This window comes from Apteryx rowi, unplaced genomic scaffold (assembly GCF_003343035.1).
Source record: "Apteryx rowi isolate R43461 unplaced genomic scaffold, aptRow1 scaffold_75, whole genome shotgun sequence".
In the NCBI taxonomy this organism is placed as follows: Eukaryota; Metazoa; Chordata; class Aves; order Apterygiformes; family Apterygidae; genus Apteryx; species Apteryx rowi.
Genome location: NW_020451038.1, coordinates 918,668 through 941,831, shown reverse-complemented (window position 1 = coordinate 941,831; position 23,164 = coordinate 918,668). Strand labels below are relative to the sequence as shown.

At 42.4% G+C, this 23,164-nt stretch overlaps 1 protein-coding gene across 7 annotated transcripts in view; it reads right to left on the bottom strand.

Annotated features, from left to right (window-relative positions):
• The window catches only part of FHIT (fragile histidine triad), a 624,940-nt gene that overhangs the window by 5,977 nt on the left and 595,799 nt on the right, over positions 1–23,164 (bottom strand). For all 7 annotated transcript variants that reach the window (XM_026088087.1, XM_026088088.1, XM_026088085.1 and 4 more), the window contains one exon: positions 2,185–2,294. In XM_026088087.1, coding sequence (XP_025943872.1) covers positions 2,210–2,294 — 85 coding nt within the window. In that variant the 3' untranslated portion in view covers positions 2,185–2,209. The remainder of the gene's footprint in view (positions 1–2,184; positions 2,295–23,164) is intronic.

Here is a 23,164-nt window from a genome sequence, read left to right as displayed (position 1 = left end):
AGATATGTAATGTATGAGGCCTTAAACAATGCTGCTTATTGGCTCCAGAACACACACATTCAGCTCTTTCTGACTTTCCCTGTGCTGCATCAAAAACCCAAGTCAAATAGTGTCCAGGTAAACTTATGGCAAATAAATGGCAAAATAAATCCTTTGTAGGTGAAAAACAAAAACAGCTTTGAAGGAGAGTGTCTACAACCTTGTTAATTTGCCAAGAGTTTTTTTGGTACATAAAAGTTGAGAAATTCAGAAGATGCTCAGATCTACCTTTATCTGAAGTTCAGAGCTTTAAAGCTTCAGAGGCAAAACAATGTCAGGGAGAAGAGATTGACAGTGATGCCTTGGGTTGGGAATCAACGGTTGGAGGGACTGCCTATACTAAGCAAAATATTCTCATGATAATGATGCCACTAAGATTTAATCTATTGGCCTAAGGTAACAACCTTAATATCATGGGGAGCTTATCAAGAGGTTACCCACACAGAGACATGCTGATTTATTTTCATAATAAATGGAAATAAAAGTCCAGCCACATGAATTTGCTTGCAGGAATGAATTTATACCATCCGTTCAGCTTTGTGTTTAGTATCAAAAGAGCCGATGAACATTTTAGTGATTCATGCGGACCTAATTCCAACCCCTGCGAGAATCCCTGCAAGAACATAGTTTAAATTCATTTGTAAATAGATCAAAAAAACCACCCCAACCTAAAAAATATATAATGGGGAACAATGTCACAGCAGAACAGGGATGGGCCCATTCTATCCTAAGTACCGTTCATTTGCTGCACTGTGCCATCGATGAAGCACTACATAATGCTTCTCTTACTAGAGTGCTTTATGTATCACCTAAGAATAGGCTCTTTCTGGCAGAATCATGTATTTTTGAGATGTACATCTCTGAGAAGGTGAAAAGTGAATGTCTATGTACAAATCCAGCAGCCACCATGGAAACTTGACTATGTAGTCCACACGGTGCTGCTGGCCCTGAAGGTCCTCAGCTCCCCAACTGGATCAGGCCCAGACGCTGAGGACAAGCTTCCTCCACACATGGGAATTATATGTGTTACACAGCTTTCTCTGTGCCAGTCCACAGAGTTGTTAGAACAGCTAATTTGCCTGGAGAAGTTGATGCTTTCGTGGCAGACAAGAGGATGGTCATCATGTGAGAAAAAATGGAAAGGAAAGCGTCCCATGAACCAGCCCAAACGGAGGCGACAGAATGGCACAGGAGGCTGAGAGCTGCCATGCAAGTGCACCACGTGTGTGGTTTAGCTCAAGATTTTTCAAGCTGGGCTGTGAGCGGTGAGTCACAGGCAGAGAGGAGGTATATTTATAGGACTTTGCTTCTTCAGAGGAAAAATTATGAAAGAGTCAGAAATGACAGAGAAATGAGAGTGCTGGACGATGGCAAATGACATATGGGGAACAGGGGAAAGGGAGCTTTTGGAATCATTACTGCAGTGCACATCCCAGCGTAACTCATATTGATCTCTGGGGACCAGTTCATTTCTATTGGAAGAATCTGGCTTCTGGGACTCCAGGTACAAGATGAAAACCTTGCAATTTCTAGAGTACCAATGTTAGTGTTTGCCAAGTATTTTCTCTTCTCTATTCCTCCCTGCCTACTCTTTTTCTTTTAGGGCCAGTGGAAAATTTAGCGTAACAGGCAGTTTTCCAGCAGGCTTAAGTTTGAAAGTTGAACTGATCAGATGAGTTAAGACTGCAGGAGGAAGCATTGGCTTATCCACTCTGTAGTCTGAATTCTGCTGGGACTTCATACGTACAGATGCACAGGCATATTTGGGTGTACATACATATAGCAGTTTTTAACTCATCATCGAGATACAGAGGCTATTTTCTGTTCTAAAAATACAGGAAAGATATGTGAGGATAGACACTGCTCTTAAGTAATGGCTGATAATTCTGATTTCCAGCTATGCTATTTTTTGCCCTCCAGGAACTAAATGCTGAATATGCCTCTAAGACAGAGCTGATTTGTTCAAGAAGGAGCATGTTATTTGAGCCACTGTTGGAGTACTATGTCCTTTTGGAAACAATGCAAACCTAAGACCTTTCATTTCTTTTGCTCTGCTCTACATATTCTCCTTCTGTCCTTAAGAAGCCTATATAAGACTGAACAGTTTTGGTTGTTGCATGAACATGTTAATGTGTAAATTGTTACCTCTAATTTTACTGAAAATACTTCTTCAGAATTGCAGCTTCGGCCGCCATTTCTTCTTCTGTCCTCCACTTGTCAGGGGAATCCTCTTCTCCTTTGTCGTGTCGTTGCAACTTTTGGCAGGGAGGGAGGAAAAAAAAAGAAACAGAATTTGTTATTTATTCCAATATTTTCCCTATTGTCAAATTCATGGCGTGTCCGTATGCAACTAATCAAACTATTTGTATGTCCGTGGGATGGAGGGACCTGGTGATGGAGAGAAGATAGTACTGGTGGACTCTTTAGACTGGAGACAGTAGTAGGACTAGTAAACTGGCTCTGATGGATTTATTATGACAAATCAAGGTGCCAGGGTGAAGGACAGGCACTGACAGAGCGCACCTTTGTGAGCTGATGGTCGGATAGCTAGCAAATCTTTGGAGTAAAGCTGGTAGGTAATAGGATAACAAACACACGCTGTTATTTTGAAGTGCCTGTTGCATCAGTGGAGTGATCTTAGGGAGAAGCTGCCGATGGCACCTTGTCAGCAATTCATGTAAAATTTTCCCTCTGGTTTTTCCTCTGCCCATGGGGCCAGCTTTCCCATCAAAGACCTGCTGTGATAACATGGGCCGACTGCAGCCACTTCCCGTCGGCAGTTTGTACCGGTAGTGTTCACAACAGATACATTCCCTCCCTGCGTGTAAGTTATCAGTCCTTCCTTGCCCTTGTTGAAAGTGAGACACATCCCTACCCTAGACACAAACTCTTTTCTTCTTTTAAGCACACTATGTTTTAACTGGTGATTTAGTGAGGAAAAGATCAAAAGTAGGTGAAACAGATCATTTTTGCATCTAGCTTGCAAAATATGCTCACAAAAATAAAGTTCTGTCCCATATACAGTAAGTATTAAGTAATGCTATCCCAGCGATGACAATTTCAAACAGATCCTTTGCCTCTACCGAAGAGGGGAGAGTCCTATTTTTTAGTAAATATACTGGGCCAGCACTTGAGTGACTATTTGTTCGCACGTACACTCAAAAGAATGTCTGCCGCTAATTAAGTGCAGACTACAGTTACAACAGACAGCAGAAAATTTTGCATTAATTGCTTGTTTTATCTCAAAAGCACTGAGGATTTCCAGTGTCTCTCTAGGACAGAGCACAGCAGAGGTTGTATTAACAGCATCAGTGCTTCTAAAGAACATTATAATACCAAGTTTTTGTTAACGCCACAAACAAAACTGGAAAGTAATGAATTTACACCTTTTACTTCTGGACAAATTTTAGTCCAGAAGATGAAGCAGTTAAAAGCAGAGATGAAACAATACTGTATCTGCCAAGCAAACTGCATTATTGTATAGCAATAATGTTTAGCAATAAACTAGGATTATTAGCATATATCCAACTCACAAATACTTTTATTTGTGCTGCATTTCTCCTACTCTGAATTTTGCTGCCAGCTATAGTCCTATGCAGGTTTTCATTCTGCAACATAGATTTCTTTCTGCTCAGCAGATGAAGCTGCATTAGAAAGCTATTTCCTTTCATGCCAAGGCTGATACAATACAATAGCTATAGGCAAATAAAGTGTATTACTGTTTGACTAGTAGAGGACTGATCTTCATTGTTACATTAGCTCCAGGTGTGTTATAAATCCATCTTGTAATAATGTTATAGAATTATGGATAAAGATTAAAAAAATAGGAACAGGTACACTGTATACACTGCCAACATACATCCTCTGTGTCTCCAGCACTTGAMTCAAAAGGAAACCTGGTTGTGAAGTGTCTAAATACAAATGCAAATTTTATCATATTTGAGCCTGGGTGCCTTCCTGCAGGGGAAGTTAAAGTCAGCTCCTGGGAAACCAGCCTCTGAGTCCTCGATTTGTGTCACGACACTGCAGGAGCGATCTGCACCCTGTCACTGCTCCCAGAGTGGAAATGAAAGGTGGAGGGACTCAAATCCATCGGCCACGCATCAGCGGAGCTGCAGCCCCATCCGTGCGCCTGCTCTTACCCACTGTCCGCATCTGTATTGCCCAGAAGTAACTTGGCTTAGCTGGCCCTGAGGGCGCGTTATGGGGAGCAGCCTTCGTTATCCCGTACTTTCTGCAGAGCCTGAGCACGCACACATTGCAGAGGATGCACCGCAACAAGCCCAGGGGGGTAAACGAASCGTCTCTCTGAGGTGTGAGCTGGTTTTCTAAAAAAGCAATGTCTTGACCATTCAACTTGCCACCAGCAGGAGAGACAACCGGCAGCAGCTGAAAGGCAAAGGAGAGCAGCCCCTGTTCCTCAGGGTCTCCTTGGTTAACCTGCAAGAAGCTTTTAGTGACGTGCTTTGGTCCTCACCAGCCGGCTTCTGCAGAGCCCGAGTACCAGCACCAGCAGCCGCTGCTGAGACCAGTAAAGGTGGATTTGCTTTTTAGTTTTTCTTTTGCTTACTCAAAGAAACTGAAGTGAACAGTAATAAGGAGGCATATTGCAAAATGTCTGGTTGTTGTCTAAATTAAAACACTGTGAGAAGTCACAGCCCATGGTGACTTCTCAAAGCTGGCAGAAGAGAGAGCATTTCTTTTGCTWCATAACTGCTAACCTTTAAAAACAATCAATCTTTGACTTAAGGTTAAACCAGATATAGAGGGTGCAGCAATGAATTCTCAAACTTGCCTGGAAAACCAGTCTACTTTGATAGTCCTGGCTGCTGGTATGCAGCCTGCGGTACCGTATAGCAAAGCATCATGGAAATACCCCGAGAGCGGCTCAGCCCCTCACCCCTRCTCACACGCGCCTCTCACATTTAAAGCACATACCCACATTGGGTGAACASACTGGATATGATAAACCACAGACTATAGCATTAACTCACCGCTATGGACAACTTACTCATTTTTGACTGATGAATATTATTTCATTATAAAATAGCTACGTCTGCCCAACCAGCGTCCCAGGATTAATCTGTGTTAAAACCTCTTGCTGTGTCAGTAATTTCTGAGGTGCAGTAAATGATTATCACCACGATGACTCTCAGGTTTTGATATTATGTAAACACCACCACGAAGATTTGGAAAGCTGCTTTTGGTGGCTGCCTTCCCTACTCAGGTGTTTTCATCCTGCCTTTCCAGCACAGGCTGAGTCACACTGCTGGCCAGCTGGAAGCAGAGCTGAGTTACGGGAAGCCTTGCTAGAGGATGCTCTGGATGTTAAATATTGGACATGTTCAAAATCAACAGTACCAATAAATGGAAGAATTATTTCATGGGTTTTTATGTAAGGCACTGTTAAAGGCGGCTCAGATCTCAWAGTGAGAGCATGAGTAAGCAATAGTTAGTTTACTTAAACTTTTTTTTTTAAACAGGCTAAGGTAATCTCCATAGTATTTGGGCTGAGTGGAAAGCTGATTTTCAGGAAAGAAGAAATTATCAGTATCAAATTGCATTGATTTTGAATTCAGGTGTGAAACAAACTTAACAGTCAATACTTGTTTCTAAGGGATTTCTGTGTCTTGGAGTGTTTTCATGTTCAGACATATATGCAAATCCCAACCATGCAGCTCTATAAGCATCCGACCTGCTAGGGAAAATTTGGATTGCTGAGGGGAAGCAATGCTCTCCTCCACCTGGAGGATGCTCCAAGGTTCTGCTCAAAGCAAAGGAAAAATAGATACCTCTATTTTCCAGTTACCCATCTGTAAAGACTAGTGGTTTGCCCCTTGGTTTTTGCCAGTAAGACAGACTCAGGCTGGAGAACTTTAGCTGATGTCTCTACTCAGACAGACATATTCATATATAGACTATCTTGAAGTCTGAGATATTTTCTGTAGAAACTTCTACAGAAATTTTCTAGCAAGCTAGAAAAGCTGCTACCTCCGGGAAAGAAAAAAAAAAGAAAGAATCCCACATCACCTGCCTGACGTTATTTTCTGTGAGAGTAGTTTTACGCAGATGTCCCCGGCCAATCTGACTGGAGGTGAAGACTGACTGATCCACATCCTCTCAAAAAAAAAGCTTTCGCTACCTTCTCTCCGGTTACCAGAACAAGGTTTCTGTATGACACAAAGGTCTCTCAACAACAGCYGTTGCTCTTGCAACAAAAGCCTTTAGAAGAAACCGTTCAGGGCTCCATCAGCTCTGCAGCTTCAGAATCTCTTCTAGAACAGATTTTTGAGTTCCYAGTTGCAATAAGCAGTGGCTGTTTCAAGTGAGGAGAAAGCAGCAGAYATGGAGGTTATAACAGTCGCTTCTGTGCGAACACCCCTCAAGCTCCCGCTCAGTCTTCAAACCACCTCTGCCGAGTAAGTGGCACAGATTTGCTGCGGGTCTTCCAGGGACACGTGCGGGGCAGCAGGACCCCACTCACGGCTCCTGCAGAGCTCTGGAGAGCACCAGAGGCGTGCTCCTGACGAACATGGGATGGTGGATACTGGAGCTGCTGCCCGACCTGAATCCCAGCTTCCCCACAGACCCAGAGCAGAGGAGCAGGGACGTGCTGCCTGCTCTCAGGAGCTGGACAAATGCAGATACAAATATGCAATGCCTACGCTAAGTGAACGGAAAGAAGAATTTGGAAGCTATAACACAATAAGAAAGCTAGAAGCTTCCGTCAGTGCACCTGGGAAGCCCGGCAGGAACRGAGACAAAGAATACCAAGCCATAGGGAATGGACCTCTATGGTATTTCCTACTGACATGAACTTCATCTTCTAAATATAACCAGATCCTTCCCTTCCAGGCTGCGCTGCAGCAAGGAAGCAGAAGCTCTGGATATTCTGACAGCAGTTCCTCCAGCAGCACAAAGCGGAGGCTGTGCTGGAGCAGGCTGCCGACGTACAAGCGTTGCATTGCTGCAGACGCACGTGCAGCCCCRACGCGCAGGCAGGGCACGATGCAGTCACGCGGCAGTCTATAAATACTTTTCCGTAGTGTGCTAAGCTAGTTAACATTTTAAAACTGCTGATACTTTGCCTGCTTCCATAAGAGAAAGGTAACGCAAAAGCACCACACCAGATAGAGAAGATGTTCCTGTTGCAAAATTCAGAAACTCTCAAACTCTCTGAAACGAAAGGAAAAACCATTAGTGTATTGCTCAAAAAAATAGAGAAGTATCTCAGAAAYGCAAGAATTAATAAAAAGGTAGGTTAATAAATTAGAGTAGCTAATCAGTTAGATAACTCTGAAAGGAGGGGGTAGAAAAGAAAGTGAATGTTGCTTTTGGGCAGTCTCCATTATGTTAAAAACTTTTTTTTTTTTTTTTTAATATTCTGGGCAAACACTGAGGCACACATTACTCAATTCTCTAATTGCAGTTGCCCAGCAAATTACATATCGTGTCGTTCAACATTCTTCGAGCGCTAAGACTCTTGTTCATGACCTAGCACATCCTCTCACCTTGCAGTACAAACAAACGCACTATTTTTGAGACATCCYCTTCTTCAAGAAGATCATTACTGATCTCTGACTCCTTGGGCTTCCTGATAAATTATCCACTTCTTTCACCTCAAGCAGAAAATGCTCTTCCACCAATAATCTATGACTGTCAGTGTTGATTACTTGTAAACAGCGAAGCTCTTTGAATATTTCTGCTCGTGAAAAGCGTTCATTTTCTCACTCAKGTCTCCCAGTACGAGATGCTGGCAGACCTGACAGCTGTGCTTTATGTTATTTTATTAAAGTTGTTAGTGCTGCAGAATGGTTTACGTTTTTATCACTGCAATTCTTAAGGGACACACAATATYGTTTTATAACACATTCACATCGTGGAACCTCTGCTTCTTGCCCTTTGCCGAGAGAAGCCCAGAATTCACAATGCAGCCAACTACGGTGAACCTGGGTCTGGCACTGGCAGTTGCTTTAAGTGACATGTGTATTACAGTTTCTTCAACTTATGCCACAATATCAACAGAAAAGCAACCTGTGTTAATGTAGAGAACTAGCTAAAAGTACTGGAAAAAAGATTTTACAGTAGCTAGCACTATTCTGATTCTCCATGAATATTTACTGTTGATACTTAAGAGTTTATAACTTCCAAAGCATTTAAATAAAAGAAAAATCAGAGTGGGGTGGAAAGCAATTGCGCCAAACTACTGCACCTCAACAAAACTCAACTGCTTCGACAATTATGTGTTATAATTTTGCATTATCAAACCAGCATCCAAAAAAAAAAAGCCAAGTTTTGCCAGCACTTTGGCTCAGATACTACTCACTACCCAAATGGCAGTGCTCATTATTATCAATACGCCTTGGGATATCCCAGGTATCTTTTCCGTACTGAACTCCTACACTCGGGTGGCAGAATGATATTTCCACCTCAGATTAACACAATAACCATGAGGAGGCTGAAAGTCTCCGCTCCGGCTGCAACCCATTTCCGGAGATGGGAGACGAAAGGGATGGGGGTGGCCGGGGTGGAAGGGGGCTGCTGCATGGACCGCTTCCTCCAGTGCCCGGACAGCCCGAGCACCGGGCAACGAGAAGGTCCCTGGAGCATCGCCTGTCCTTGTCCTCGCTCTGCCACAAGGAGCCGTGGTGGGGCTTTGCCCGAGCATCCCACCACAGGGGACAAACGCCATGGGGCCRAGCTGGCGGGGACCCCTCAGCCTGCCAGTGATGCTGAGGACCTTCCTGCCCTGGGGGTGCCTTGCAGCCCTCTCTGCCTCCTCTTGTCCTGTCTTTGCATCAACTCAATTCCTGAATTGCCTCCTTTGCCCTCCTCACTCTTTTCCCTCAGTGCTTTTTTTTCCCTTCACTTCTCTTTATATTCAGCTTAGGTCCCCAGAGAGAGCCTTCCTTTCCACCTCTCCCAGTAATGTAATTAAACGTGACATTTACTGCTATCCCTCATACCTCCTGCCACATTCTACCCTTTCCTCACCCTCGGCTGCCTTGCCGAAGGGACCGCAAGCTTTTTGGTGGGCAGCCTCTTCTGCCAATCCAGGTATACCATCTCTCATCCCATCTGCCTTTGGTGTTGGTTCAAGCCCTGACTTGACTAGTATTATAAAATAAAAGAATGACGGACACAACAGGCGGTTGCAGGGGTAGGACCCCGGGAAAGGCAAGACACGGCTGGAGAGCAAGCGTGCCACATTCATCCCTGACCGCACAAGAGACAACCTATTAGCCATGCTGCTTTAACATGGTGCAAGGAGCCTGGCCACCCCCATCAGCTGCAGCGGGATCCGGATGCCCGTTTCCGAGCCGCCTTTGCCCCTGTTCCGCAACCTCAGCAGCTCACCCGGTTCGGAGCCTTTCTCCTTCCCTGGGCCTGTCTTCATATTTAATTACAGCTACAAGGCTGCTGCAATGTAATTGCTTTAATTTACAGTGAATACTGCAGAATAAAACCAGACATCCCATAATTTCCTCGTCTGCTGACTTTGCTCGGGATTCTATATCATATCGATATCCACGTCTGTGTGTAAACACAGCCACAAATTCCTGATTTGGGGGTGTTTGTTACTCCCTGAGCTAAACCGTTGTTATTTAAGGAGACGGATAAGAAATCCAAAGTAGGTTACCTGCATTCTAGAAGATTTTTAACTATCTGCTGGAAAATCTTCCTCCAATTATTTCATCACACACTCTTGAAATATACTGCTACCTCACAATTGCTGATATTACCCCTGTAAAGCATGCATTCCATAGAAAAAACACAGTTTATCAAAGCTGTGTTGCTGCTGTGTTTTAAAGAGGGTGTTTTCTTTTTTTTCATCTACTCTTTGTCATAATGACTGCAAATATTTTTTCAGCTTTATTGTTATGCTTTGGGGAAAGACTTCAACCTCACAATTCACACAGACATCTGAATAACTGCACCCTTTTCAGCGAAGCACTTAGATGAAGAGAATTCTGTGGGAATACATGTAAAGGTTAAGTAAAACTCTTAAGCATATGTGTTTAAGTGCTTTGCTAAAATAAACTCTGCAAAAGCTAGTTTATAACAACTGTGTATGTGAACATGATAAGAAAAAGAATAAATTGCAAAAAGCATCCTAGAAAGTTGTTTTTGAAAGTATAAAGGACAAGTGAGCCCACAAACACGACTGCGGTTGTACATAAAACACGGGCTTTCCAGTTGCGATYCGGTGAAATATGTAGATTGCTTTCAGAAGAGCTCAAAGCTTGACAGAATTCCAGTTTGGCTTCAACAGAGATAAAATTCGTGGAAAAATGAATGCATTACAAAGGAGATACTTGAAGGAATATCCACTGGGGTAAGAAGCCCTGCCAAAGACTTGGAGGACGGCTATTTGCAATCTGATATGAAGCCAGGCAAGCGTCTAGAAGTGTGTTTGGATACATTTTCACCATGCAAAGTAGAAAAAGTTGCCCATTACTCTCCCAGCTAGCAGATAATGTTATAAACACCTCTGCAGCTTTCCTCACCCGGCAAGACAAGGTAGATGCATGCGTGGAACTTCCTAATGGCATTTGCTTGTTAGAGGTGCCTACAGGAATGAAAGGTGTTGCTCAGAGCCATGGGTAAGAAATGGCAGTGTCATGCATGTGATAATGTTGGAGGAAATGTTATCCCGTGTGCACAGCCTGCCATGCAACATCACTCATTTGGAAAAAGGCTATTTTTAATCACAGAAGAGCACTTTAATCAAGGATAGAGTTGGTGATTCAAAAATTTCATGCAGGTGCATGCATCACTTGACTGAAAGCATTTTCCCAAAAGGTTAGAGCYGCAGAACAATCTCTATGTCCCACCCGAAGAGTGGAGATAACCTCTTAAGCGCCCGTATCAGGCTGATGTACTCGAGCTACCTACCCAGGGATTCTCAAAGTCACAACTTCCCCTGCTAATCTTCTTAACTTCAGACAAATATTTGCCGTACCCAGAGCATACTCAATGAGATTCACGGCATGTCAAGAAAGACGCATTTGTGCTAGGGAGGTTGATTCAGTTTGTTTTCTTTGTATTTTTCTGCCAGCGCAAAGAAAATCGGCTGAATGTCCCACGGCACCGCCAGAGAGGCCAGTTCAGCAGGCGGGGTGGGAGGCGAGTGCTGTCCCCATCTCCTGGGAGAGGCTTCGTCCTCCCTCACCCYGTCTCTGGGAGCTGTAGGAAGAGCCCACACACATCCAGAGCAGATAACAGATTTCTTCCTCTCTGGTGACCAAGCTTACTCAGACTAAACAGCTCCCATCAAACATCCCCCCACCTCCTGCCCCCAACCCTTTTTGAAATTCAGAAGAAAACATTGACTCAGTGTGCCCTGGAGTAACTCCTACTCTGAGTCACTCTCTCCACTGAACCACAGGGAGATTTTAAGGTGATTTCAGATGTCTAAAATGAGATGCGTTGCATGAATAAGGCAAACCCCCGGAGTTTCAAAGCCCACTCTTCTGYGCTCTTCCAGCCCCGGTATCTCAGGGGACCCTCACCCGGCAGCCAGCCTTCCCAGGATGGACCTGTCTGCCTTCCCCACGGCTCTCACTGCACACRACCTTCCTGAAAGTCACCCAAGTCATCTCGTCTCAGCCGTCAGCCCACTGACGCAGTCCCCTGTATGTGCCTGTGCCAGCGACTGGAGAGCAAAACCTCATCTTGGCCAACCTGCAACAGCTCTGTCCCTCTGTCCTTCCAGGATCAAGGCACCCCTGGATGCAGCTGCCTCCCTGGGACTGCCTCTTCTCCCAGGCATCCCTCGGATATTCCTCAGATATTTCTTTAGCTTTCATCCTTGGGCATGCAAAGGTGTCTTGCCTCAGAGATTGCCTCTCTGGGATTTAAGTGGCCAATACCCTCTAGCAAGTAGGTACTAAAATAGGTTGGGGAAAAAATTGCTCTSTCATTTAACGTTCACTCCGAAAAATATGGCTGCATTTATTATGCAGCATATTGTTTTATATACTATTTTGTTATAATAAGTCATGTTTAAAATGTCATGACATTTAAATCAACAGCAATAAGAGGGAAATACTGGAAAAGAACAAGATGATCAAAAAGGATTTGAAAAATCCTGGTAAAATGTTCTGGGCCAAATACCACCGTTATATTACAAATAAAGTCACAAAGAAACTTAAAAGTCATCTGTGAGAAAGCCAGGTCTCTGCACCACTGCGGCGGCCCCCGGGCTGCAGCCAAGGCAGCGCTCCCTCCGCTCGCGCCCCAGGGCTGCTAACAGCCGCGTGGCTGCAGGGGCTGGCTGGGAGTCAGGACACCATGATAGCCTGGAAAACTCTGCCGAATATGTCCTCGGGACTTGCTAATGCCATTTGTCTGAGTGAGGAGCTTTATTTCAATGCCTACGCTAAGTTATATGAATGAACTTTACATATAATATAAAAGCCTACTTTAATGTGGCTCCATAGCCTTTGAGGAGACACAGGGACTGTCTACCACAGATGATCTACATGCATAATGGCAGATTTTCACCAGAAAGACTTTTAACGTTAGAAAGAAAATACTTCAGATCAGATGAGCTACTTTGTTCTTGCAGTTTCGGTGCTCATCTATTATATCAGGTCTGGACCCTTATGCCAGCATCACTCACTGCTGCCTCCACGCTCCCTTGCCCCCCACCAAGGGGAAAAAACAACAACAACTGCAACGACAAAACAGATGGCGATGCAACGAAACATTAAACCCAATCCCAATACCTGGGCAGTGCCATGAATATTTCACGGAGGCATGGGGTAGAAAAAACAACACAATGACCTTTTCTAGCTTCTTAAGAGATAGCTAACTTTGTAATTGCTATAGACGGGCTGAGGACACACAGGAGGGAGACCAAGACTATTTAAAAGCAGCTGTGTATATTTTTAAAAATTAGTATCTCAATGTTCCCATTATAACCTGCCAATATGAATGACATTTACTCTTGCTCTGAGAAATGAAAGAAACTCTAAAAGACAGACTGCATTAAGAATCTATTGATATTCCACTGACCTAGTGGCATACGAACCAGACAGCCTTTGTCAAGGGCAAATGCCCCAGAGTCTGCAAATTCATCTCTTAAAGCAGCAGTAAAAGAAAAAATCTTCAATGTCTAGAGTTTATATAAAAGCCAGCGGAGGCTTGCACTTTCTTGATGTTATGACGGTAGTATATGGCACCAGATTCAGATACGGGAACAGTGGTGGAGATTCCAGATGGTCAATCACTTCTTCCAGTTTTGGCCAGTCAGTTAATATTGCTTTAAAATTTAAATGAGAAGTTTTCATAAGAGACATCACATGGGGTTTTGCCTAATTTATATTTTCCTACTGTACAGACTTCATGAAAAATAACTTATCCATAGCAGAATATGGTCCAAGACTTGCATTTGGGAGGGACGGAAACAGAAGATGTAAGATCTGCAAGATGTCCCTGCGTTGTCTGAGCAGCACTGGTGGAAAGACCCAGAAGAGGGAAGAGGGAGGAAAGAAGGGAACAACTTGGTGTTGTTCAAGCAGGCTCCTTCATCCCTCAGATGAACTTTCTCTTTTTAACAGATACACTAAACCAAATGAGACCAGAAGACACTGGCAATGGGCCCAGCACAGGAGCCCTTACTTGGTGAAGCTCAGCTGGGGGTAGCAGTGGCTTTRTTGGGGGTGGAGGGGCACCGGCTGCCTTAGCTTTGAGGAGGAGGAATCTATTTGCTCCTCAGACAAGCTGCGAGGTTGGCCTTCTGTTCAAATTCTTTTTCTGGGGAGTACGACCACAGTTGTACCCACGTTATGCCCACGCTGAAGGACAGGGATGGCATAATAGACTGGGAATGTACTGTTCTGCAATTAATTTCAGTGAAGGGACTGTGAATTTGGAGAGAATTAATTTTAGCTGGATACATGTTGCAGTTAATTAAAGACGATAGCTTCCACTAATAGGAAGGTGGTTTTGATAAATACACATTGTTTTTTCCTAGGTATTTTAAGAAGATTTTCAGTTGCCATAGCCCATGATACATCCTCCCAGACATTCCTGCATTTCTATAGCAGAATGCATGTACTGGATAACAATAYTTAATACATAGACCTCAGTATCATTGCTTTTAGACAGAACTAAGATGCCTTTGAACACAAATACCTTAGAAATATTTTTCTGGAAAGGTCACTGGAACTTTTTGTTWGCAACATTTGGGTGAGTTTCATCTCTATGATAGTCAACTATAAGATCACATAACTTATTTTGCCATAATTCAGAGAACACACTTCAGAGCTAGAGAAAATCCTACAGTGCATCACGTATGGGGTGGTGTTCACGTGAACATGGGTGATGGACAGCAGAAAGGGTATGAAGACAGAAAAAACTACCCAAACATTCTTAAGTTTCAGAGACAAAAAGTAATTTTGTTTGTTTTCGCTTCAATCAATCAGTTTGTTCATGCATTAGGGAACAATGAGGTCAACAGAATTCAAAGCAGTTTTCAGGAGATATCATGGCTCAGCTGAGAGGCAGTTGTACATTACTCCAGAAGCACGCCTCTAATACTTGTGGATTAAATGCTATGAGAATGGATCTAGCATGGGCTTGTTTTATCTCAATTTGCCAGACTAGGAATTTGCAGGTTTCCTGCTCTCATTCTTGAGGAGGGAGTTGATTGGAGAATAGGTTGGACAGTCACACTCTTTGTCGAGGACTTGCACAAATAATTTCATTCATTTGGACATGATTCCAACTYGGAGCAGGGTACTTTGCAAGCAGAACTTCTCGCCTAAGAGATCTACTGCTATGTTTTTTCTCCCCTTTAGCTCTTTCATTTTTTTTAAAACTAGTCTTCAAGCAAAATGCACAAAAAGATTGTGTTCTCAGTTTGCGCTTACAGGGTTTAGCCTCAGCAGTGCACATACTGAGATGTACAAAGGCACACAAACTCTCCTCGTTCTTTCTGACCCATAAGCATTATTACATTGCATTTAATTGCAGAAGACACTGTCTTCACAGCTTTATTTTCTCATATGACATCTTGTGAATTGCTTTTAAGAAAAGCCATTTACACGACTTCTATATATATGTAAACTAGTATTCTAATGTCACATTCTTGTTTGCACATATCCTTGTATTCATGTCAGCTAATCATAATGCAAAAAAACCCAAAAACAAAAACAAAACAAAAAAAGTGGCCCTTTATTATTTCCGTTAGGAAACAGTAGTTTTCATTTTCATAAAAGTATTTGACTGATACTATGTAAAATCTGTTCCACTGGAAAACTGGCATCTTGCCCATCATTTTCCACAAAGTTCAGTATCTTTGTCAGTGCTCATCTACTTGACTTCTTAATTGTCTATGTTCACCGACTGTATCAAATGGAGTTTTCCTTTGCCTTTGCTCACTGTGTATTACATCTTTTAATCGGTATATATAATTACTTACCACAATCTGCCATGCCAGATTTTCTAAGCATTAGTCTAATTAACTTAAGCTTGATAATTATGCTTCAGATATCATAACAGTATGTACAGAACTTGCAGATTATGTTGTTGGCTTAGTTATTTTTGATAACATTTTTCTCTTATTCTTTTCACTTTTTCCTTTCGTTTTTTCTCTTTTTGGATGGGGGAGAGTGCAAGAGGAAAGAGGGGCTGGTATTCCRTTTGGATGACTGACAGCTTCCCTAAAAGCAGTCTGTTTCTAATAACAAATCATCAAATAAGTCAACACAAACGAGAACAGATCCAAAAATGCAAGCATTTCATCTACTTACAAGAATAAAAGATAAATATGTTGTCGAAGAAAGAAACTTGAGATTCCAGCAGTGGAAATCGCATTGGATTCAAACACGAGTCTACAGCTGTTACCGGCCAATTACGAAAGTACTCAGACTTTCCACAGGTCTCCGGTCTCAGCTATTCTAATTATATGCCTGTTGGCGACAGCAGGCCACCAGGGAGGCAATACATAAATGATAAATGCCTGAGACCTGGCACACATACCTTCTCYGCGCACAAAGATCAGCCGTCGCAAAGTGAGGCAGGCCAGCTGGGCACATGCAATATGCAGCCTGAGACCCCGAGGAAGAGCATGGAGATGCAGGGAACACTTATGTCACAGCCATAAATAAAGGCACCGGCAAAAGAAATCTGTAGCTGGCTATGGATTTTTATTTGTCTTTCTGATGTAAAACAACGTTTCTTTCCACTTCTGTGCAACTCACTTTGGCATTCTCCTTTTATAGCGATGAAGGTACCCTGCTGTGATGGGTTTGGTTTTCTCCTGGGTCAGAGCATGGATATTGTGTCCCACCAAACCAGGGGACAGGAGATGGGGCACAGCCTGGCCAGGAAGGCCAGGCCCTCTCTCCCTGCTCCAAGGACCCCTGCCAGAGAGCGGATCGGTCTCGCTGACTCGAGCCATGTTGAGGTCTCCAAAGTGCCCAGACCACAACTGGGGGATTGGAGCTGCAAACCCACTGATATTATGTCCATGCCAAGAGTTTGCTTGAACGCTGGGTACAGCAGTAAATCAGTGTTTTCAAACCTGCTCATAGAACCACACTGAGGACTTTGCATTTACTCTCAAGTTATTGGTGAAGGTTTAATAAGTGCTGAAACACTGAAAGGCTGTTCAACTGCTCCTGTTTTTAACAGGGACTTCATAGATACAGAGACAAGGACAGGAACAGGTGGTTCCTCTAGCTGAAGTTCCTCTCTTTCAAGCCCTTATTTTCAGGGGACTGAAGGACTGTGTCTCCCTTAATAGGACAGATTACCAGCAGTCAAGGAAGTAATCAGGGYGGCTAGTACATAAATAAGCATAGCATAAATCTGAATATTAGTAATTAGCATTTGATTCAATCAGACTAAAAGTGTTAGAACACTGTAGCAACTATTCCTTATAGGAAACTATTTAACATTCCAATTATCTTCAACRAATTAACCTCAAAGTATGGCTGAGGCACAATTTTCTAAAAATCCCTTTGCTTATCTACAGTCCACTTGCAACTAATTTCACTTCACAAGTCTACCTCAATTAACATTTTTCTGTATTTCACACATGAGTAACCACATTACTAAAATATGCAATCCTTTCTGAAATTTAATAGCTAAGATACCTTAATTTTTTTTGATTCTACAAATGAAGGAACATCATTTCCTGCTACTATCTCAAACCAATTAAAATTCTTTTTATAYTGGCTTTGTATTTCTTCGATATATGCATGAACCAAAAAAGGTCCTACATAATAATTGCTTGGAAATGATCTGTTATGCAGCACTCCAAAGGCATGAAGGGGTCTACAATTAGCAAATTTTAAAATTTGCTTTACATTTTCCATTGCTAAAGTTTTTAAAGATTGATTATTGCTTCAATGTTTTATATTAAGAAAGAAAAGCTTGATCAGCATAATTCTGAATTATCTGAATTACAAAAACTCAGAAAACATGCAAGTTAATCAATAGGCCTGGAAGGAAAGGAGAACACACCCATCTATCTGCTACTAGGTAACTAGCGTGAGACAAATAGGCACTGTAAAATGCAGAACACTTTTGCATATAATACATCCTGCGTATTATGTAGTAGRGGCAGAATGACAGWTATCTAGCTGCATTACCTTAAGGAGTTTTCACATGCATCCAAGACATGGAAATTATTGACCAGCCTCAACACATCTCCATAACAGGGACCATAGCAGAGTCATGAGTTGGACCTCATGACTCCTCTCCTCTGCCTTTCTTGGTGTTGTCTGCGGTTTGCATAAAAAGATGTAATACCATTTAATATCATTCTTGCTCTAACGGGGAAGCTCTTGCTTTGTGCCATACTTGTGGTAAAAGGAGCAGCATTCTCAAGCAGATTATAAATCTTACATATTTTCCTTTTCACTGCATGTTTGTAGCATTATTTTAGCATTAAGAAAAAAGAACACACATGTAGATAACAGCATCCACGCAGCAATATGGCATAGCTGTCCTCCTTCCTACAAGCATCCAACTTAATTTTATCATCAAATATCACACAGTACAAATTCCTGTGTTCTATTCCTTGCTGATTTTAATCTTGTTTTAGAGCTAAGCACTGTGTGCTGTGCATATAATCTAGTGCTCAGTGCAAAGGAGAACATTTACAGCAGAAAGACAYGTGGATATACCGTATAGCAGTTCATCTCATTTCAGGACTGTTGGATTTTCTTCCTAATCTGAGGYACCCACATGATGCCACAGAGCTTCACTGTCAGGTCTTCTCTGAGCCACTGAGTAACATTATAATGAAGTTACACAGATAGGGACACAGAGTAATACATGACTACATAGCTACATAAATAGAGTTTGTATGTTAATTTTTATAACAAATAGGGATATGCATGGCCTATTTGGTTGCATGAGCAGATCTGTGCCTTGAAAGATGATGTTCTCATTAAGTGAAGCTGCAAGCCCAAATCTTATCTAAAGTGCTGTTTACTTTGCTAGCAGCACAGCCAGCATGCTACAATTGCCACTCAAATTGAGGGTACCCCATAGCGAATTCTGAAAGCTTAAAAAAAAGTTAAATAAATCAGTGAGAGGAGAAAGTATATTAATAATCAATAACACTGTTTAATTTAACAAGCATTGGAAACTCATATTTCTAGATAGAATGAGGATTTTTCTCTTATTGTCRCACTACTTSCCCTCTAGTACTTTACCTAGTGCTGGAGGATGCTTGATATCGTAACATTTTACCCTTACTTGAACTTATAGCAGCCTTTGATTTTTATAGGAGACTTCATTTTGAATTCAAACCGAAATAGTAGCTAAAAGTAAATTCTTTTTCACCTTATTACTACTACTACTTCCATTTTCAACCACTACCACACTATATTTATGCAATAATCTGTTCTTATTTCAAAGCTGGTTTCCATCCTGATTTTACCTGTACTCTTTGCCAAATGTCATTGGTCTCCTCAAGTGTTTCTGGCCCACTCATCCAAGTCAAGGGACATTCAAATTCTCTATGCCAAGTGGGCACCTTCATCCCTGGCCAAGTGTCCAGGGCCAAAACTCTGCACGATGCTCTCCCTGAGCTACTATACCCTGCCAGAGCTCTCTCTGCATCTCCCTGCGACACAGGAGCCCATTCGGGGCTGGCCTGCATCCTGGAAAGCACTTGTAGGACTGCATCACTGCCTTATGGCCAGGCTGAGCCCACGGGGAGCAGCTAGCCACCTCCTATCACAGCTCACTGGCACTGCTATCTGAACTGATGCATTTTATTTTTTAAGCTATGCTTGACAATGCCAAGGATGGGAAGCAAATCAAGAGATCCACAGTGGCCAAGTTCCTGCTGATATAGAATTTAATGGCAAATGCCTATTTATTTTACTTGGGAGTAGTTTCAGACATCTGGCGACACTTCCTGAGAACATTAGGAAAGCTGTAAATAAGTTATTAAGGACTCTGTGACACAGATCAAGTCRAGAGTTTCGATCCTTCCACCACCTCTCTGGGGTTTTAGGGTATCAGTAGAGATTTGGATAAATATGCTGTTCCAAAAAATTTTGTCCGAGTTCTCCACTAAAACACTTCCTGAAATATTAGCGTCCTGAAGCATCACAGGTTGGTTGTTTTACCAACGGGAGAAGGAAAGGCTGAGAATGAACTAAAGAAAGCAAAACAGCTTGTACCAGCTTGTCACACCAAGCCTTTGCTTATCTATCACATTAAGGTAGATGATCTTGTGCTGATTTTGGTGTCAGTAGGAAAAGGCCATTATCCTTGACTCATCTAATAAGATCCTAGGAAAGAAGGAAATTTTCTYTAAATAGCAACAATTTTGTCAGTAAATCTGAAGCTGGTTCACATCCCAGTTCAGCAAGGCATTTAAGTTCTCTCTTAATATTGAACAAATGCTCAAGACATCATCATTTGAACTCACTTACATTGATCACTTGCTTAAATGCTAAGATGGGATTGCACTTAATACCAACAGAGAAATATATAATAAAAAAATTCCTGAGCATAAAGCATAGCTGGCTGTGTTTTATTCAATGTCTGCATTTGAAGGTAAGGCCTCTTGCTTTAATTAGAGTGAGTGAGCAAAGAAGTTGGGGTGCTCAAATATCATTGTAGCAAGCACAGTACAGGACAAGAGATTAATTCATAGCATGAGTTAGAAAAGAGTGTGTAGACCTAGTTTAAAACTGAGGAAATAATAATGACAAATCTGAAATCCAAGGTGTTTCACAACTAGCATAAGGTATCTTGATGAAAACATTATCTGCAGTTTCAAAATTGAAGATTTTGACAAGTTTTTAGGAAAAAGCACTTTCCCTTCATTCTTTGCATCTCTTCTGCATCTTCAGGTGGTTTTCCATATACACAGATATATAGCAAGTGAGGACCAAATCTTGCAGTGTTTACTCATAAGGGTCATGATTAAGAAAACAGTATAAAATTGGAATAGATCATGACTGGCACGTCAGCAGTTATGTTGAACTGCTGAAAGGAATAATAAGGGGAATAATAGCTATTCKAATACTTCCATCACACTTCTGAGCTTCAAGAGACACTCTGGGAACAAAAGGGGTGGAACAGACTCCAGGAAAAATGTGGAGAAGGCTCCTCTTTGCTCCAGATGCTCCRAGTTTGTCACCACTGTATGAAGACCTACATATTTGTCAGGTCTATTGCTCTGCAGCACCTAACTTGACCGAGACACCTAACCCAGTTTTGGCAAGTATGGGAACAAACAGTAAAAGCCCTAACATAGGCCATGTCTGAAATTGCAGAAGTGAGCCAGGGCTCAGAGCAATAGTTGTCACTGGTGACCTGCTGGGCTACACCACAGCTTGTGGCTAACCTGCTCTCCAGGGAACATCAACTAACCCTGTATTCTCCTTACCTTCCTGTAATTCTGCTCTTTCTGTGTCTGTTTCATCAAAAATCAGGAGCATATTGTTCTCACCACCATCAATGCAAGATTCAGTATCAGCGGTAACCCCTTCTTTCCTACTAAGRAGAATGATTTGCCAGAATACAAAATTTTAACATAATACCCTCTCTCTCACACTGGGTTTCTCAGAGATTAAGCTTATCTTGCATAGCTATTCCATTTCAGTTTCCTTTACGTTGGTTTTTAAATTTCTTGTCTCACATACCTTAATTAATAYATTTCCATACCTTGGCATTTATTTTCCAGTCTATCTCTATGTAACCAGGTATCCGTATGTGGCACTCAGAAGGAATTTAACCAATTTATGTTTACAGTGACCAGGTCATGTTCACTCCTTTGGCTCTCTGGGATCTCTCTTCCTCCAGGTGAAACCCAACATACCACTGGGGCTACTTCATAGCTGAGTATAATGAGGACAAACCATAGCCAGAGACCCTGAACAGACAGCATGAACACCATTGCAGTGACCGTGTGTAAGAGAAGATAATGTTCTGTAGTGAAGTTTAGCATAACCTGCCATGAAATTTGGAGGTGGGGGGRAAGTATCTACACGATGCCAATAGGGAATGAGGGTGAGAAGCAATTTGCACTGAGAAGAATCAGTGATCTTCCCAGTGTCCACAGCACTGTTTCTGCTAATTGAATGCTTCAAAAATGTTCACATTGAAAACCCATACATCCTATATTTAACTCTGATGTCAGAAATGACATATGGGGCTAATTAGATGTGTTTGTCTCCAAGAAGAGGTGTCTCTCACACAGCTTCCATTTCTACCTACCAGCGTACCGCTGCCATGCGAACTGAGATGAAAAMTCCTGTTGTTCCTGCATAACTACAAAGACAGTACCCACCTACAATATCCTTAGGCYTTTTCTTTAAGGCCTTTTCCTTTTCAGTACAGCATGAACAAGAAAAATGACACATTGGCATACTTCCCCCAGCAACCGCTTCTCCATTAGATCAGCCCTTGGCTGCCTCGGCAAAGAGTGAAATCATCCCAGGCCGTGTCTCAGAGCCGCAACTAAAGCGAACAAATGCCATCCTGTTGGGCTGCCACCGCACACATCTGAGCGGCTGGTAACAGGAGACCGGGCACATTTAGCTGTTGGTTATTCTGCATTATCTGGGATAACCCTTGGAGCCAGTGCAGTACCTCTGGATTTGCTGAGCTGYAATGGAGCTTTGATCTAACGTCACGCAAGGCAACAGCAGCAAGTCGGGCGCAGCAGCTGCCGAATTCAACCCAGCCAGGGTCTACGAGAGTTAGTGGAAAAACACCCACTGGCTTCGGTGGAAGCAAGTTCAGTGTCAGCAGGGGGAAAAAAAGCTCAAAAGGTCACACAGGGAAAACAAAGGGGAAAATGTTCCAAGGCACAAGGAGCTGCTTCAAACCCTTTGTTTAGACTGGTCTATCAATTTGATTTTCAGCAGAGCAATGCACATTGCYACACAGCCTCCCCTAACTAACTAGGCAGGAGCATGATCAGTTTTAAAGAAAATCATGGATTTGTCTGCAGACAACTCAATATTTCATTGCATCAGGGCCTGTTCTCTCATACAATTTTTTTTATTGATCAGCATACCTCAGGCTATTAAGTTTATTAATTAAATGATAATTTTTTTTCCCAGTGAGTATACAAGGAGATAAATGTCTTACAAATAAACTCAGAGCTTGCAGGGTGAGTCATGTGGTGATTTAGAAGTCATTTATCTTTTTCTTTTCCCCCTCAGCAGAAAGTAATCATTGCCACAATGCTCTGCAAGTCTAATGTGGCTGCGAAATGTGCAACATAAAGAGATATTTTTCATTTTCAGCACAATTATACCATACTTTTATGTTATACTAATTTGTAATTGAAATGCTAACAAGAGGATATGGATAGTTGCTAATCCATTTAAGCACAAGCTGCCACCCTTCTGAATTAGGGAGTAGTCTGACCTCATCGGCTCATGCTAACCTTTATGGAGACTGAATTCAGATCCAAATGTCTGCACTCAAAGACATATTAGCTTGCATATTCCTGAATTCTCCAGCACTTCTTTGCTGTTCTGAGACAGGTCTGGCGTTGACAGGCAAAGCTTTAAAGCTCAGAGACAACTTTGAAGAGTTTTCCCTCCCACCCCGAGCTGAGCCATGGGAGAGCACTTCACCTGTGCCTTTTGYTCTACCACCCATCACAGACCCAGCTGAGAAGCTGGTC